Source organism: Haliotis cracherodii, unplaced genomic scaffold, assembly GCF_022045235.1.
Source record: "Haliotis cracherodii isolate W230 unplaced genomic scaffold, xgHalCrac1.p SCAF_15, whole genome shotgun sequence".
NCBI lineage: Eukaryota > Metazoa > Mollusca > Gastropoda > Lepetellida > Haliotidae > Haliotis > Haliotis cracherodii.
The window spans coordinates 16,835,293-16,852,982 of record NW_027266270.1 but is presented as its reverse complement, the minus strand read 5'-3'; the positions used below and the strand labels follow the sequence as shown (position 1 = coordinate 16,852,982).

Here is a 17,690-nt window from a genome sequence, read left to right as displayed (position 1 = left end):
TACCATATTCGACGTAATAAGCGCCCAGGGTGCTCTCAAATTTAGAAATAGGGGGATCTTAATGGAATACTATTTTGGTGAAAAAAAGAGAGTTGAAAGATTGTAAATTTCATGGTTTATGCTGACAGCCTGAAATGTTTATATACGACGGATATATTTTTCGAGAATTTAATTGCCCATAAATAAGGGTGCATGTAAGTTTTGTATTATGCGTATTTTACGTGAATAAATAAATCTTGTGTACATTGATCAAACGGAAGGGGTGCTTATTAGGATTGTTCAATAGTCAATATATTAGCAAATATTGCAGTGGGAGCTTATTAGAGCGGGGCGCTAATTACGTCGGTATACTTGACAGTGTTGGGAGCTTGTTGAAACAGCAATATTGATCACTGGTTTGACAAAAGCAATCAATGATCAATTAACAATCAATCATGAATGATCTATAACAATCATACATTAAGAGTATTAAAAGCATGTGTATTAGGTTACTTTTGTGACATACAAGTTATTTTCAAATTAATTATCCTCCAAAAATTCATTAAAATGAACAAGTATAATTGGAAAGTATTTCCTTGATTGATCCCTTGATTGGAAACTGAAACCAATCAGTCATCAATGAAATCCATTTTTCACACCAACTTTATTCCAAAAGGATACTAACCCCATTCAATGGTTTCTATGGTATTTACATTCCAGTGATTGACATCATGAGCATCAATCTGAGCAACTGGGATACGAAGTCATGCATCAACCAAATCAGCAAGTCTGACTACCTGATCCTGTTAGTCAAATTGGTACAAATTGCACTATCCTGAAGGCTATGCAGGGTTAGAAACTAACAGTTTTTGTCCACTAGTCTGTAAAATGGGCCAATTTCTTCTAGTCCTTAGGATACCTTAACTATTAGGCAGTTTGGTAAGGGCACTAGTTGCAGGAGTGGACACCTTTGGTCATACACAACTCATCATGGACTTGTGGTTTATGTGAAATAGCTTGGCTTTGGCAGAAAACAACCAGTCCCTTTAAGTTTTCACTACTTTTGGACTAACAGACAAGTGGCCATGTCTAACCCTGCTAACCTCTGGTTAATATTAGGGACTTTTAGTAAGTAGTACAGAGCCACTTAACCATCAAGAACATTTCAAAACCCTGCAACAGCCAAAAAACCAATCTCCTTAACTTTCATTTAATCTAAAACCCTTGCCGCCTTTCGTACAAAATTGGGAAAAGGTCAAGGAAAAAGATCAATGGTATGACAGTGACGCATTCATGGAAGCCTATCAAGGGACAAAACAAGATCAATGGTACTGTACCCAAAATGGGAGGAATAGGCATCGTTATCCAATTTCTTCCCCATTGATGACGTTTCACTGGCTCATCTATCCAGTCGGAACTTCAGCTGTCCTGAGGTAGCAATGAAATGAAGACTTCTTCTGAATCACCATAGAAACTTATATGACGTTATTCCCTCTGTAGCATGGATAAATGGTCAATATGTTTCCACTGCAAAACAGGTCAAGTCTTTGAATCTGTTCACAATGTAAAACACATGTATTGTTCCAACACATGCCAAGGACGTTTTACTTGTATTTGATCACTTGATTGATAAGGAAATGTTTTTCTTCACCACACAAACTGTTGATTCTTATTACCCTCAATCATTCCCAATTCTTCCACAGACATCAATAATCCTTTTCCATCCATTCAAACATTGTACAGTTGGTAGAATTGCTTTTCATAAGAAAATGTCACAGAAAGTAAAACTTCACAACTCTGTATTTCTATATACAGCCACGAAACCTGTTTCAACTTGATCAACAATGCCTTGGTGATTTAAATCCAATATCGCCAATACTGAATCAGAAGTCGCTTTTATCTCCTCTTCAAAGACAAAGCCTTATTCTTCACATTCCGAATAAAAAAAATATCATCACCAAGATCAAGGGATGACCATTAAAAACAAGACCAGTATTGTCAGATATGTGTGAGTCTGCCGTAGATGACACGGATCTGAAAGCGATTCATTCACATCACCATCTGTGACCATGTCTGGCTTCAGTATTCCATTCTGGGAATCAGGTTCAGCAGTCCGTCTAAGCCATCAATATTCCTGCCAATGACTGGTTAACTCACAGCCATGCGATACATTCAAGCCAGAGCTACAGTTTCAATAAAGGTATCCTTGTTTCAGCGATATGATTCCCGCTCTATTCATAGTCTTATTCATCAAGCATAATTACACGTCAAATATGACATTGGCAGCAAATAGATGAGATTCTTGTTAATGAAATATGTTGGTGAGTCATCATGTGTATGTCCACTTCTGTCTCTCGAAATCCTAATACTAGTAATAGTTTATGACATATCTTTAAATTGACTTCAAAACTTGGTCTGTCCAGTGTCCACTGAAATATCTTACTTTCAGTTGTCTTTGTAACTTTTCTTACGTAATTATACTATTTTTACCATAGATATTTTGTCAAATCCATCCAAAATATTAGCTTCTTTTTTAGAGTGAGTGAGTGAGTATGGTTTTACGCCGCTTTTAGCAATATTCCAGCAATATCACGGCGGGGGACACCAGAAATGGGCTTCACACATTGTACCCATGTCGGGAATTGAACCCGGGTCTTCGGCGTGGCGAGCGAACGCTTTAACCACTGAGCTACCCGACCGCCCCTTCTTTTTTAGAAGAGGTAAAACAAATGTGGAGAGTGACCTCACTTGGTGTCTCCACACAGAAAATCCAATTGCAGCAAGAGAAAGTTCAAATATGCAGCATGAAAGAAATCCACATTGAAACATGCAAGAGATCCACACAGCTACAAGATGTTATCTCAATATGTCAGTTCCATTAGTAAATGTTTACAAAATCCAAAATAGAAAATAATTCCAACTTGAACATGTTCCAAACAATAGGTTCCTGCAAGGGAACCAGTATTCCTGCTGGGGCCGGCAGCCTTGCAACAAATGAGCTGATCACCAGCACAGTGCAAATCCAGCAGGTGTCATCTGTTTCATATTTAATGGAAGCTGTCACTATCGCATTTCACTCACGTGAAATAAATTCCATCAACTGGCTGATATGGGTTCTTCTAAAAGCAGGGTCTTTGAGCATGTTGAGCACAATTAAACCTCCTATGAACTCACATATTGTTCTATGAACTCACATATTGTCCAAGGAACTCATATATTGTCCAAGGAACTCACAAACAGTTGAAGGAATGTACCAATTTTCTTGGAAACTCACAAATTGTCCTTGAAATTTAAACAAATGTCTAAGTTTAGTACAAATTGTACTTAAGTGAAAACTCACAAATTGTCCTTGAAATTCACACAACTGCCTTAGTAATGCACAAATTGTACTCAAAATACACAAATCAAAATTCACACAATTGTCCTAGTAATGCACAAATTGTTCTATAACCTCATAAATTGTCCTAAAACTCACAAATTGTTGGAGATAGGTACCGGCCTAGAAAATGACACCTGTTGAACTAGCATGAGGATTTGAAATGAATTTCAGTGCAAAGTGAGTCCATCTCTTTTAGTCCTGACACTGTTTGGTCACAACACTCTCAACATGTACATCTTCTGGCCATGCAAAATTATAATCTTTCCTCTTATGACATCCATGAAATACATTGCAGAGTAGCAATAGCAATATGACATCAATCAATGTCTGTCAACTTGATCAAATACTTTCAGATAGTTGAGATGAGACCTTGGTCAATGAATAATGTCATTATTTGATCCCTCAGCACTTTTTTCATTCCTCCATGTACTCTGGTATGCAAAACATGTCTTAAATCTTAGTCACAGCATTGTGTTTAACAGCAATGAGTTCCAATGTTGGATGTCACATTTCAAATCCACTAAAAAGGTGAAACCGCAATTCTAATGGACAAAATACCAAGAGGAAATGATCAACCTATCATGTTAACAGATGAAACACTTAATAATAACAATTTCCTTATTGTTTTTTATGACATTTTTGGGCCACTTGCCCTTTCATTACATGAATACTGTATGTTCATTGCAAACAAACCATCACAAAACAAATCCAATCTATCGCATCAATAACAATACTATCTTCAATGTGTCAGTAAGGAAGCAAGGTTTTTCAGTTCCACCAAAGAAGGAGCTGCTTCACGTGTCATGGCAACATTTATTCCCATGAACATGAAATAGGTCAAGTTGATTACCGAGTGCAATGTACAGAATTCATCTAAAAGATAAGTATCTTTGATTCCAGAAATCATAATTCCAGCTGAAATGATCTGCTTTTATATAAATATGCATCCTCAGTTGCATGTAATATTAACATGAACTTTCTGCTTCGACAGACATACTCAGCCTTCTGCTTAGTCCATGTTACAGTTCAGTTACATTGAGACAAGTATGATCATGATGATAGGTATTATAGTAATTGGCTAATCATGCTGTCAATGCGACCTGGTTATAACATACATCAATGGAACATGTACTATGTCCGAAGACCTTGGGGTCAGTGAAACATTGGAACATCCTGCATCCTGATGTCAGTGGGTGAATTTATTCAGGAAATCAAAACTGTCGACATCTGTAATGCACAAGCGTCCACAGTGTCATCCGGCATTAAAACAATGGTTCAGTATTATAACAATGAGTCATATCTATATGCACCAAAATACTTGCTGGAATGAACAAAATCCTGATTCAAAGATTAGTATGTTGCTTTTCACTCTTACAATGGATATATTTCAATTCTGTGAAATGCATGAACAAAAGTGTTTACGATCATGTGCCAAGATTACGGCTTGATATGAGTACTATTCAGGATTTTTCATGTTCTCTTAAAAAATTGATCAAGCAAATATGAGTCCATCATAATGAAGTAAGTAAGGATAAGATATATGGATGAACAACTTCTTTATCACAATTTGGAGCGCCAGTTGGTGTAGGTTCTAACACCGATATCAAATATGATCAAGGAAGTTATGACCTCGACTATAGTCATCAAAAGATTCTATTCCCTTTTTGTCACAATGTTAACATCCATGCAAATACAAACCTCATCCTTCTAATCAAGTCCTCAATAGTGAATACTATGACTGAATTAAACCATTTCCACTGAATTCATCATAACACACAGTCAATGCTGCTTGAGTTCTGTTGAACACTTTTTTACAGATCATTCTCCATATGAAATCATCAAACACAACAAGACCAATCAATGAATATTTTCGAGCTTTTCAGATTTGTGTGAAACATTGCAGTCTTAGAAAACCTCCAGTGAATCCAGCTGCAAATAAATCTCAGGAACTGAACCAGAAATTCTAAATGTTTCTTTAACGTTTCTTCCTGTTGTTTCTCTCAAAATATCCACCAAGTTCGATAGATAGAAATCAGCGTTCCATCAGTGGAACAAACCGATGTCTTCTTTTACAAAAGGCCTTTCCACTTTTCTGTTCTTGCAATATTTGTTGCATATCATTTCACTGCAATTCCAATACATCTTCAATCTCTGACATTAATCCCAAGGGCATTTTCTTTAATTCTGGAAATCCCAAGTCCTCAAGCATGCATATTTTTCTTTTTACATTAATATTTTCACAAATCCACAGTGAAATATTATCTATCCAAATTCATTCATAACAAATCACATCCATTATCATCTTTAAGCCACTGCTTGTAGCAGACGCTGAAAGCAGACGGTCATGACCAAACGTCTGACATTTGTAAGCAGTTCATCTTGCAGGCTGCCTCAACCTGCCCGAGTCAAACAAACCACAACTCCAGGGTCTGCACCTATTTCAGACCCATCTCTAGACCAGGTCTGTCTCATGGAAAACATTCCCCACCACCTGGCTGGTTATGTAATCGTGGATCAATTCCTAGCCATCCCAGTATGGGGATCCTGTCTAGCAGGTAACATCTCATTACACAGGACAAGCCTTGTACACAAATCTGGCTGGCTATGTGGGATCAGTGTTATTATCCATGCTGGGACTTGAAGTAGAAGACTCTGCTCTGGTTTATGTTCTGACAACGTAATAGACAGCATTGGGATTCATAACAATGTGATCGAATGAAAAGAACACCGTGATTTTGATGTTATGTTACTCATAGGCTGTATTTGAGACGTCATTACATGCAGTTGTTAGTGACAGAAAATCTCCATTTATGTTCTATTTCAATCTGATCCTGTGTTTGTCTGTGGGATTTGTTTAGAATCATTTCAAAGATAGTATTCCATATTCATAGGTGGCTGGCCCAATTTCATAATATAACAGAGTGAGCGAGTCGGGTTTAACGCTGCTTTTAACAGTTAATTCCAGTTACATCATGGCGTGTCAGCTTGAAGTAGGATAAAAGCCCGAAGTGATGCAGGTCTTAGACATTTATCACTTTCATGAAACCCACGAGCATGGGTATGGTGCTGACAGACCTAGAAACTTAACCAGCCCAAAGCAGGTTCGAACACACGGTCAAAGGCTTGTGACTGCTCAAGGGATGTAACTCTGCACAGTTAATTGCGTTGCCTTGGATGACTGAGCCACCCATACCCACTTGTATAATAAACATTTAAGAAGTGTAAGAGAGGTGATGTGGCTCATATCACTTTCCATTGAAGATCAGGGGTACAATAGGAGTTCAGCAACCCATGCTTGCCGTAAAAGGCAACTATGCTTGTCATAAGAGGCGACTAAAGGCATCAGGTGGTCAGACTCGCTGATTTGGTTGATGCATGTCATCGCGTCCAATATTATTGCACTTATATAGCGAGGTACATGCACATGTGTGTGTTTGTGGCTGCTTGTACTAGTCCCGACTAATGCCAATTTACAGTGCTATCACACTGAGATACCATGCCACAGTTTAACATGAATACCCATTTCAGACACAGTATACTGACTCCGAGCCGACCAGTCCTTGTTTTAGCCCCTAATGACAAGCGCCAGACAGGGAAACAACAAGTACCATCTTTTAACGTCTTTTGGTATGACATGGCTGGGGATTGAACTCTGGACCTTCTGCTCTCCGGGCGGATGCTCTTCAACTAGACCATGGAGATGGTCTAGTCTGAAATGAGTTACAGACAAGTTGGCTGTGACCAATAGTGTCTATCCCTGCAAGATCATAGCATGATACAGACAAACCAAGGATCATAATCTTGGTTAATTTGGGGATTGAACCAACAATCAAGGATCCTGGCAGATAAGGGACAGAACTCTGTACCATTAAGATTACACAGAAATGTCCTTCCTCTATAATCACCCAGGTCAAGGTTTGACATTAACATACACCTACTTGTCCAAGACAATCAAATTCTGGAGGGACAAATGGCCAAATAGTCAATGGCACTTCCTTAGATTATTTTTGCAACCATGTGAAAATATAATTATTAATTCCAACCCTGATCTGCTGACAGCATTTGACATAATTAAATGGCAGGAATGTCTACAGCATGCGTCATTTAAAGACAAGTACACTCATGTGAAACAAATGTGACACACGTTACAATGATATAATTATATATAACATACTGGTTAATGGCAGTACTTGAACTGCATCACCATCATAATGTTTTCAAGACTGATTCTTGGCTTTGCCCACGCACGCGAAAAACCGGGTCCTGCAGTAGGAATTGAAAATCCACATCCCAAAGAGGCCACCCTGACTGCTCAATGCATCTTTTTATTCTGCTGAATAGATTTGTTTTCAAAAAGCAACGTACGTAAAGATCATGACGATTGCATTGCTGTATATCACCAGACATAACAAAGTATAAGAGTGATACATGCAATGAGGGGATCTGCTTTCCCATGCCAAATAGAAATCAAATATTGCAATTCCTTTATTTGTTTCTCCAAATACCATCTGAGTGTCACTGACAAAGGGTGCCTCATGGCAACCATACTATCAGGACACACACTACAGAACTGCAGAGACAGCAAGTCATGAAAGCTTTAGTTTAACCCATTATCAGCAGAGTACTAAGTACCATAGATGTGCCAACAACTGATTGCAGCATCAGAAGAAGTGGGATAGAGAATGGTGTTAAAAAATTGCTGTCGGCAATAATCCAGCGATATCATATCCAGTGAGTGGAAATAATCAAGTCTGTGGTTGATAGCATGAGCAACAATTCATGCCATCAGGGCACGGTGACCTGCAGTCAGCAATGTTCCAGCAATATCACAATTGACTGTAAACAATATGTCTAGAACGAGCAAACCTGTGGTTGATAGCATCAGTGAGTGAGTGAGTGAGTGAGACGGGTATCACGCTGCTCTTTGAGTGAGTGAGTGAGTGAGTGAGTGAGTGAGTGAATATGGTTTTACCTCGCTTTTAGCATTATTCCAGCAATATCACGGCGGGGGACACCAGAAATGGGCTTCACATATTGTACCCATGTCAGGATTCGAACCCGGGTCTACGGCGTGACGAGCGAACGCTTTAACCACTAGGCTACCCGACTGCACTGTTGATAGCATGAGTGATGATCCACATTATTGAGACAAAATAACAATGACACATCAAGTGTTACATGATATCATTCATAATTAAAAGGTTGGAGCAAAATTGATCAATGATCGAGCACAACTCATTCACAACACAAATATTTATCAATAAATATTACAGAAAATACACAAGGCACTGATTCCTATGTTTGCAATTATTACGAAATTTACTATCCATAGTGATTCAGGTAACTTATGTATATGTGAAGCTTACCAGGTATTGATAAATTATAAAGGGAGATAATGGAATAATGCTATGAGTGAGTGAGTGAGTGAGTGAGTGAGTGAGTGAGTGAGTGAGTGAGTGAGTGAGTGAGTGAGTGAGTGAGTGAGTGAGTGAGTGTGGTTTTACGACGCTTTTAGCAATATTCCAGCAATATCACGGTGCAGGTACACCAGAAATGGGCTTTACACATTGTACCCATGTGGGGATTCAAACCTCGGTCTTCAGCGTGACGAGCGAATGCTTTAACCTGACCCTGCTACCCCACCACCCCAATTGAATAGAGAAAATAAATGCTTCAAATGTGGCAACACAAATGTCAGATTTTTCAACATACATACAGGAACCATAGACAAAAACATTAAATCCCGAAATAAAGATATCTTATTTAAAAATAAATATCTGCATAATAAAAATTTAAATCCATTTATGAAGCCCAGATAATGCTTAATTTCAGGCTAGAGCTGGACTTGCCAAATTATTCTAGATTTGAGCTGTATTCATATTATTTATTCTCTGGTGTGTGGGAGACAGACCAACAGGCACCAGTTATTGTCTTGAAGTTGTCAAATAGGATCCCTCCATGAACTAAACAACTGCATGAAAGGATTATTTAACCCCAAAGTCTCAGACAATAACACCACAAGAAGGATCAGCACTGATTTGCATGAAATATGCCTTGGGGAACAGACTTATGAATTTCATATTAACAGAAACATGCCGCATTGATGTAAAAAGAGGGTTCGAATTGTTCGTTCGTTTGTTCATTCATTCATTCATTCATTCATTCATTCATTCATTCATTCATTCCAGATTTTAACAATATGGTTCCTAAAAATCAGTGTTCATAAATATTCAATCCTATAAAAACAAGCAACAAACTCGAAAATACGAGCATTAAATATAATTCAGCCATTATGAAAATGAATTCCTTTCGAACATGAACAAGAAAGTGAGAAAAATCGCATACAAACCAACCAGTTTGCACTGCTGACAGCAATTCATGCAAGTACACTTGAAATGATTTTAAACTCAAAACCCTCTCTGTAATTAACCAATAATAATGCCATTTTCCACATCTCCCATAAAAGAAAACTTTCACCAGTGTATAAAAAACTTCTTAGCCCCAGGCTATAGGACCAGGATTCATTATTAATTAGCGTTTTCATTTCTTCCATCCTGCAGCATAATAACAGCCGCAGCATCTATCTATAAACTAACCAAACTTTGTGGTTAGCAGCCATTGATTCCACAGCCCAACATTCTTCAACAAATTGATATTTCGGCTAAACTAGATGAGGTGGACGGCCATCGTATCGTTCGATCAAACACCCACAAAAAAGAAACCATCAACCCTAGATGAAAGGGCTCTAGAAATTAACTTCCAATGTAGAATTGAATTTCTTGGTGTCACAATTAAAGGCTTTTGTCCGATAAATTGAGCACTTCCGACAAAAGACATTATTTGGAACTCGGAAACAGTTAGTGTCTCTTGCCATCGCAACTCTTTCAGGGTGTCAATATTAGCCGTCTATTCTTGTGTCAAAGGTTCTGTTTTGGGGGTAACAAAGGTCTCAAAGATCCTGGGGACAAGGACAGCCTATCATTACTGACTTTAACATGTGATAGTACATCTCCCTGCAAACATCCTTCAAGGGTTAGTATTGTATTACAAACTGTACATACCGTATTCGACGTAATAAGTGCCCAGGGCGCTCTCAAAATTAGAAATAGGGGGCTCTTATTAGAATGTTATTTGGGTGAAAAAAACAGAGTTGAAAGATAAATATCGTGGTTTATGCTGACAGCCTGAAATGCTTATGTATGACAGATCTATTTTTCCAGAATGTAATTGCCAATAATAAAGGGTGCATATAACACACGAGTGCGTATTATACGCGAATAGGGGAAGGAAGCGGTGCGTATTATATGCGAATAGGGGTCGGAAGGGGTGCTAATTGGGACTGTTCGCCAGACAATATATTAGCAAATCTTAACCTGGGCGCTTATTACGCCGAATACGGTACTCAGAGGCACTGTTTCAACAAATTTGCAGCACCTGGGTGAATGAGGCTAAAACTATCTGGGATGAAAACCAAGTTCGGGGGTAATAAATGTAGTGTTCATTCCAAACCACGACCCTGCAGCATTCCCGGACAACATTCCGAAATATTTTCAAACTGCGGATATTTCGGCTGACTCAAACTTTCACAATAATGTTTAATAAAATTATTGAATAGCTGATTTAATCAAAAATAAACATAATGAAACAATTACCTGTTTGTTTTGATTTGATTTTACATAAATACAAGAAAATAAAGATTGATGTTTATTATCAAATTTGCTTTTACTCTCAAAATGATATATGATCCACTTTTGTAACGGTTTGGGGTAAGCAAGTATAAATGATCACACACATTGTACTCCCTTGCATACTATAAACATTTGAAGCGAGTTCAGTATTATTCATAATCATATTAATTATTTTGATGCTCTTTTGTTATTTCAGTTAAAAAATACTTGAATTTCTATAATGGAAACTGCAGACAAAGAATTGCTTCAAAGAAAATTTGAGCCCTCTAAAACCACACACCCTAAAAACATTAATTCTAACCCCCAACCTTCAAAATTGACCCACCAGTCTATATTTGTAAAGAATCGTCCACTGACCTATACATATATCTCAATATCATCCCAACTGTTGCGAAACTGGGAATCCTAATGTACATTCGTCAATATCGCCCCGACTAATGTATACAGAATGTGGGGATGACATTTGCAGCACTGTATGTAGTACACGATGTGGGCAAACAGCTGACAGTCAATCATACGAAATTGACGCTCTTCTATACCATCTGACATAATACCTGACCTTTCCACTGACCTTTGCTTTACAAATGATGAAGCCAGCCATTACAGATTAACTAAACCAGCCAAGCAAAGCTACTTGGGACTAAATGAGAAGTCATGTGACCATCTTGCGGTTACTTTGAAGCAGGTGTTTGTTAAGAGGCTGTTTCCGAATTTGATACAAATGTGGATATATGCAACATTTAACATAGAGTGATCCGTAAGCGTCAATATCCTTAAGTTGCAACAGCCCAATAACGGAAGTCTTTCAACCATACAAGACCTACCTGCTAGAATATACCTTATGTAATTCCATATGAAATTGAACTGACAACACTGATGCATGAAAAATTAAAATAATCAACCAAAATATAATATCTGAATTTAATATTCTCTTCGAAAAGTGAATTTACTTCTTTTCAAATTAACAATCACTTGATGCTATCTTACATGATCATGCTTGTCGAAAGAGGCGACCAACAGGATCGGGTGGTCAGGCTCGCTGACTTGGTTAATGCATGTCATCGCATCCCAATTACATAGATCAATGTTCATGATGTCAATCACTGGATTGTCTGGTCCAGACTCGATTATTTACAGACCGCCGTCATAATACTGGAATATCACTGAGTGCAGTGTTAAACAACAAACAAACAAAAACATAATCACTTGCATCATGAAATTGAATTGACAAGACTGACACTTGGCAAATGAAAATATTCAACAAAATAATCTGACATCACGTACATAGTTACGTACTTATCTACCTGAAGTTATGAAATACCAGAAGGGTGTGACATATACAAGTATATCTTAATGATTCATATGCTAAACTCATTTGAAAAGAAAAACATGAAAATATTTTGTTTGGATTTTCACTACTGAACATGAGCCAAGACATGCCACTGAGATTTGGCATAACAAGATGCATAACATGACTCAAGCACCAAACAGATCCTGTTTCTCAGAGCTGATTCTGAAAATATTATTGATATTCTCATAGAGAACTTGGCAAACACAACTTTCATCTTGTTTCAAGTTAATTTACTCCTTAGAGAACATTTCAAAAGAATCCTACTGTCTGACCCCAAGTTTCAAATCAATGTTAACTACCACATCGACCTTTGACTGATCAGGCCCAATTTCAATAAAATTCTTTGTTTGTATCTCGAATATTTCTATGAAATATTTAACAGTTCCCTACATTTTGATATAATCTAAAACAAAGCTGAATCAAAACATTAAAATGCATTAACAGGATCTGAAATTAACATGTCCACTAGTCTGAGACTAGTAAAACACAGGAAGGCCTAGTGACACATCCTAATGGATGTCCACCACGTCCACCATAATGTAGATGGCAACTCAGTAACAGATTATTGTTACAGACGAGTGAAAACACAGATTAATTCAAATTCTGATTTAATGACATCATTATTCATCATGCAACTCAAGACATGTATGATGTTGTCAATATTAACACATCATACTCTAATCAATAACCCTGTTTATGTTCTAACCTGCAAAAACAATTGCCTAATTCAAACAGTTTTCAATTAACCGTAACTATTTCTTTATACACCTAATTTTCATTTCAAGAATCAATTCATCAATTAAGGCTATTCAACTTGAACAGCATTCATAATCATCTGTTCAGCATTATTCTTGTAATCGCCCTAAAATAATTGATCGTAATGTCATTCAATCAAAGCCAATTCCACAAGGCTTCCTTCTCTTAATCTCTCAATGCATTGAACATAATCGACCCATATTCCCATGCAGGAATAATCCCATTACTCAGAGAAGGGTTACCGTTAATAAATTATGAAAACATCCCTCTCGTAAAAGATTTAACAGATCCTCAAAGGCACCACCCAAAATTTAACCATGACAAAATATAAACAATTTCAGGAATCAACTCACCCGAAAAAGGTATTGTTTTCGTGAGGAAGTTTCATGACATGGGATGTCTGGCAATGGCGTATCAGGTATTTGTGACAGACAGTGCCAAGCCTTGGCATCTACGGAGAATTGTGATGACTATTAGTCATGCCTTTACGGACACTGTCTATCAGAGGGAGATAGACCGCTTCCGTTATAAGTGGGTCGGATAGACCGCTTCCCTTCTCGGCAGGTCTAACCAGGGGATCAATTAATCCGAATCTAGGGCAAGAAGTGAGCTTCTGAGGCTGTCAGTGTTGGAGTGTCGCCAGATTCTTGTGTTTATGTTCCATCTCTAGGAATCTACTATTTTTCATGATGATGTTTATTTTGGCATTGTTCTCGAATACATGAAACATGTTTCATATTCAAAAATAGATAACTATATGAAAAACATTAAGACAAGGTGAAAATATAGAAAATATTGACACAGCCATGTTCATAATCCTTGTTTCAAAATCAAATATTTTCTTGTCACCAAGTTTGTTTGTTTGTTGTTTAACGCCGCACTCAGCAATATTCCAGCTATATGTAGCGGTTTGTATATAATTGATGAGATGTTGAAAAATGGTATCTCCAAGCATCTACCATTTGTGATGCCTAGTTTATTTTGGTATTGTTTTCTTGAATACTTGAAAAGCCTTACATGTTTAAAAATAGATAGCTAAATCTAAGACATGTTAAAAACAGTGTGAAAGTACAGAAAATACTGACAGAATTAAAACCATCCTCATCATCATTATCATTGTTACTAAAGGATTATTATCAAGTCCGATTCCAAAAGTTGATGAAATGTTGTAAATAAGACTACACATGTAAGGAAATAGTCAGTTTTCGTCATGTTCACAACATTCAGTCCTTGTTGCCAAGATTATTTTTATCATGACCATCCTTGTCATCAACAACATCATCACCTTCAATGCCCAAATCTCACCTGTACCATCCCAAACTCTCCTGGATCAAAGCTAGTTTACATATGGGCTAGCATTGCTATATTTGCAAGACAACCGCCAGCTAAACATGGTCTTCAGTTTAAACAGTGGTCAAAGACCCACTATCTACTGACAGCGTGGCTGACATCATCTTCAGCAAAAACCTTACAAACAACTGTCAACCACTGAAAACTATTTAAATCATGAAAATACTCATGTTTACATGCTTGAGACCTATATTCACATGTTAGGCAGGGATTCGTGCACTGAGTCAATATCTACACATATTTAACCACTTATTTATAGAAATGTCCATGCATAGTTTAGTTCCTTCACTTGTTTCTATATAATCAGCCTGTACTATTGTTTCAGTCAGTCGAGCTACTCAAAGGTGTAGTGTCCATCCTATTTGGACTATTTGCTTGATTATTTTCTCTTGATCAGTAAGTGTCCCTTGTCTATCATCATTCCCTGTGGTAAAAGTACAATATACTTTCGGAGTTGTCACACAGTACAAATAAAGGTGTTAATTTCATTGGCATACATTTCATTCCCATACTGATGTAACACATGGGAAAAGGTGACATGTATATTACAACAAAAACTAAGCTGTCATCACTTCATATGATCACATTGTTAACATTTTCGCATTTTTTTGCCGATTAACATGTTGATGTTGGAAAGTTGTTATTAAATTTTAAATATTTATGAGATGCTAAAATGCTTACTCGTGCAATTTGTAATTGACAGTAGAACAGGAAGATTCAGGCACAGTTTATTGATTATAGTATGAAGCTCGGCACCACGTACTGCTCATTGTCATTGATTCATGATGTGTGGTCCATATGCCTTATATGCCATGAACAATATTTTATAAAAAGGTTGTATCAAAGGAAATATTCACGAGGGGCAAAGGGAGCTAATCCTTTATTGAATCTCAATATTACTATCAGCAATCATTTATCAATTATTATCCATAAGAACATTACCTTAAGATTAGCAGTAAAGAATACAAAAGATACAATCATTTCAAGATTCTGTTTCTGATGGTTTCTATCTTCAGCTTACAAACAGACCTTGTGTGAATGCCTGAAAATCAACAGCTATTTTCAAAAACAAGAACTTTGTAAATATATTGTTTGACTCTGAGAGCTCAATTGAATGAAAAACATTCTTTTTGATTGTACTGTTTCAGAATGCATATTCATCTGATGACAACAATCTAATCTGTCAACTGAGTTAGCTTGAGTAATGGTCATGGTTGAAAGACACACCAAAATAGACATCCTTACACACAATGATAAATTAAGCAATTTCTATTGACCTAAATTCACAGGTATACACATACTGATAATCAATTGCAATCCTAACTAATTGGTAATTGCTCACACAGAGCCCAAATTGCTAATTTCATACATAACATGATAATTAAATGCTTATCAGCTGGTACCTCGTTATCTACTACCTGCGGATGCACTAAATTACATAAGCATTTAGTGTGTGTGATAAACTAATCATGCTTGGAGAATATACTGAGAATGAAACTCTATTTTCCAGTGTGCAACACAATCTTTGTTCATAACAATAGGCATAGAAGAAACACAGGTAGGACATTGAACTCATTACGATTGTACCTCTTACAACATTATTTTGGGATAATAATAACAAACATAACTTACACAAATTACAATGCTTCAGACAGGTTTGAGACAGGAATATACTGTTCATGTGTACACAATAAAATCAATTTTTCGGTGTACATTTCTGTTAAACTGAAATGTACATGCGACATGACCCGATCTGTCAACCGCGAAGAATCGAACGATATTGGCACCACTTCCGCCCAATGTTTGTCTATGAAAGGGAGCACCAATGCCTAGGTCAAGATCGTCACTGTAAGAAATGACTATGGACCCGGCCGTGATACCTCTAGTGTCACACCATACCCCAAAACACAACAATGTGCATAGTGGTTGTCCTACTGTTCGGTAGTGGGTGGTTGGCGAGGTTGGTTGGCAAGTGGATGAGAGAGAATGCTGGAGGGGAATCGGCAATGCTTTGCTGGCTATAAATCGGTCGTTGGGGTGATCAGAGGAAATGTAGACCCTTCCTTACCTTTCAGCCATCGTTGGCACCTAGTTGAGGCAGGTAGTCCAATATAAGAATAGATAGAATGTCTATTTGACATAGTTCGGAAATCCAAAACACACCGAGACCGCCATATTGGCGTACCGAGATATGTACTATTTACAGGTCAACTATTTCTGTAATTAATCTTCTGATAAAACTGTGTTTGTATGTTATTTAACAATACTGTGTACAACACGTTTACCCGATTAACATCCCTAACACATTGTATGGTTTCCAACCAAACAAAATCGGTTATTGTCCAAATTTTTATAGCAAAAACAAGAATTATATCAAGTGAATTTTTCCTCCAGATTCTACAAACGTTTCCTGAGCTTCAGGAGTTACCGGCCTTTAATATACATGCGCAAGGAAGGTTGTAAAGCTTGGTGTGTTAAGTATGATAATGCATAAGAAAGCAATTTACAGTGTGAATTGACAAAAAAAAAATACAAACATCTTTCCGCATTCACAGGTGCAATAATCAACACGTTACGCGAACTTTGTTTCAAAACAAATATGAAACCAAAAGTATATATGACCTTTCAATGTTGACGCTTATACATCCCGCTTTTGTGGACGGGCGAGGGAAATAATCGATACTGAAACACAATGTTTGAAGTTCAAACAAAGAAATAATGTTCAAGTATAAACACCATTAATTATATATCCGTGTGGTAGACAATTTCATACATGGTTCGCGTGTCTTTGAACAGTAAAATGACAAGTCATTTTATCCACGACTCAACTGATACAATGGTTTTTTATATATATTTTATGCACAAGTTTTGGGTTAATTTGGTACAGTGGTGATTAGCTCTCATCGAAAATAAAACAACCCCTTACACATTATAATAGTCACCCTAAACAAATATCGTGCTTAAAACATTTGTCCTTTTTAATGATTGTACGTTCACTAACACCAATGTAAATCTTGGGGAATAACGTAGATTATAATAAGAAATTGACCAATGATGTTTCAATGTTTTTACGGTTACACGTTTTCTGAGATGGTATCCCGAAAACTTACCCCTCCTTTTCTCATATCTTCGGGTTTGAAGCCACATGTTTGACATTGAAGTTTACCTACATCACCGTTTGCACATA

At 37.2% G+C, this 17,690-nt stretch overlaps 1 protein-coding gene across 3 annotated transcripts in view; it reads right to left on the bottom strand.

Moving 5' to 3' along the window:
* Nucleotides 1-16,679, bottom strand: part of LOC139462328 (rho GTPase-activating protein 39-like) — a 209,104-nt gene extending 192,425 nt beyond the window's left edge. Inside the window, exon 1 of one of the 3 annotated variants that reach the window (XM_071243970.1) lies at nt 16,572-16,679. In XM_071243970.1, the coding sequence (XP_071100071.1) occupies nt 16,572-16,582 (11 nt within the window). In that variant the 5' untranslated portion in view covers nt 16,583-16,679. Of the gene's footprint in view, nt 1-1,316; nt 1,367-13,506; nt 13,586-16,571 lie in introns of those variants that run through there. The other 2 variants (XM_071243968.1, XM_071243967.1) reach the window with 2 other exon arrangements.
* Between the last annotated feature and the right edge of the window lie 1,011 nt (nt 16,680-17,690).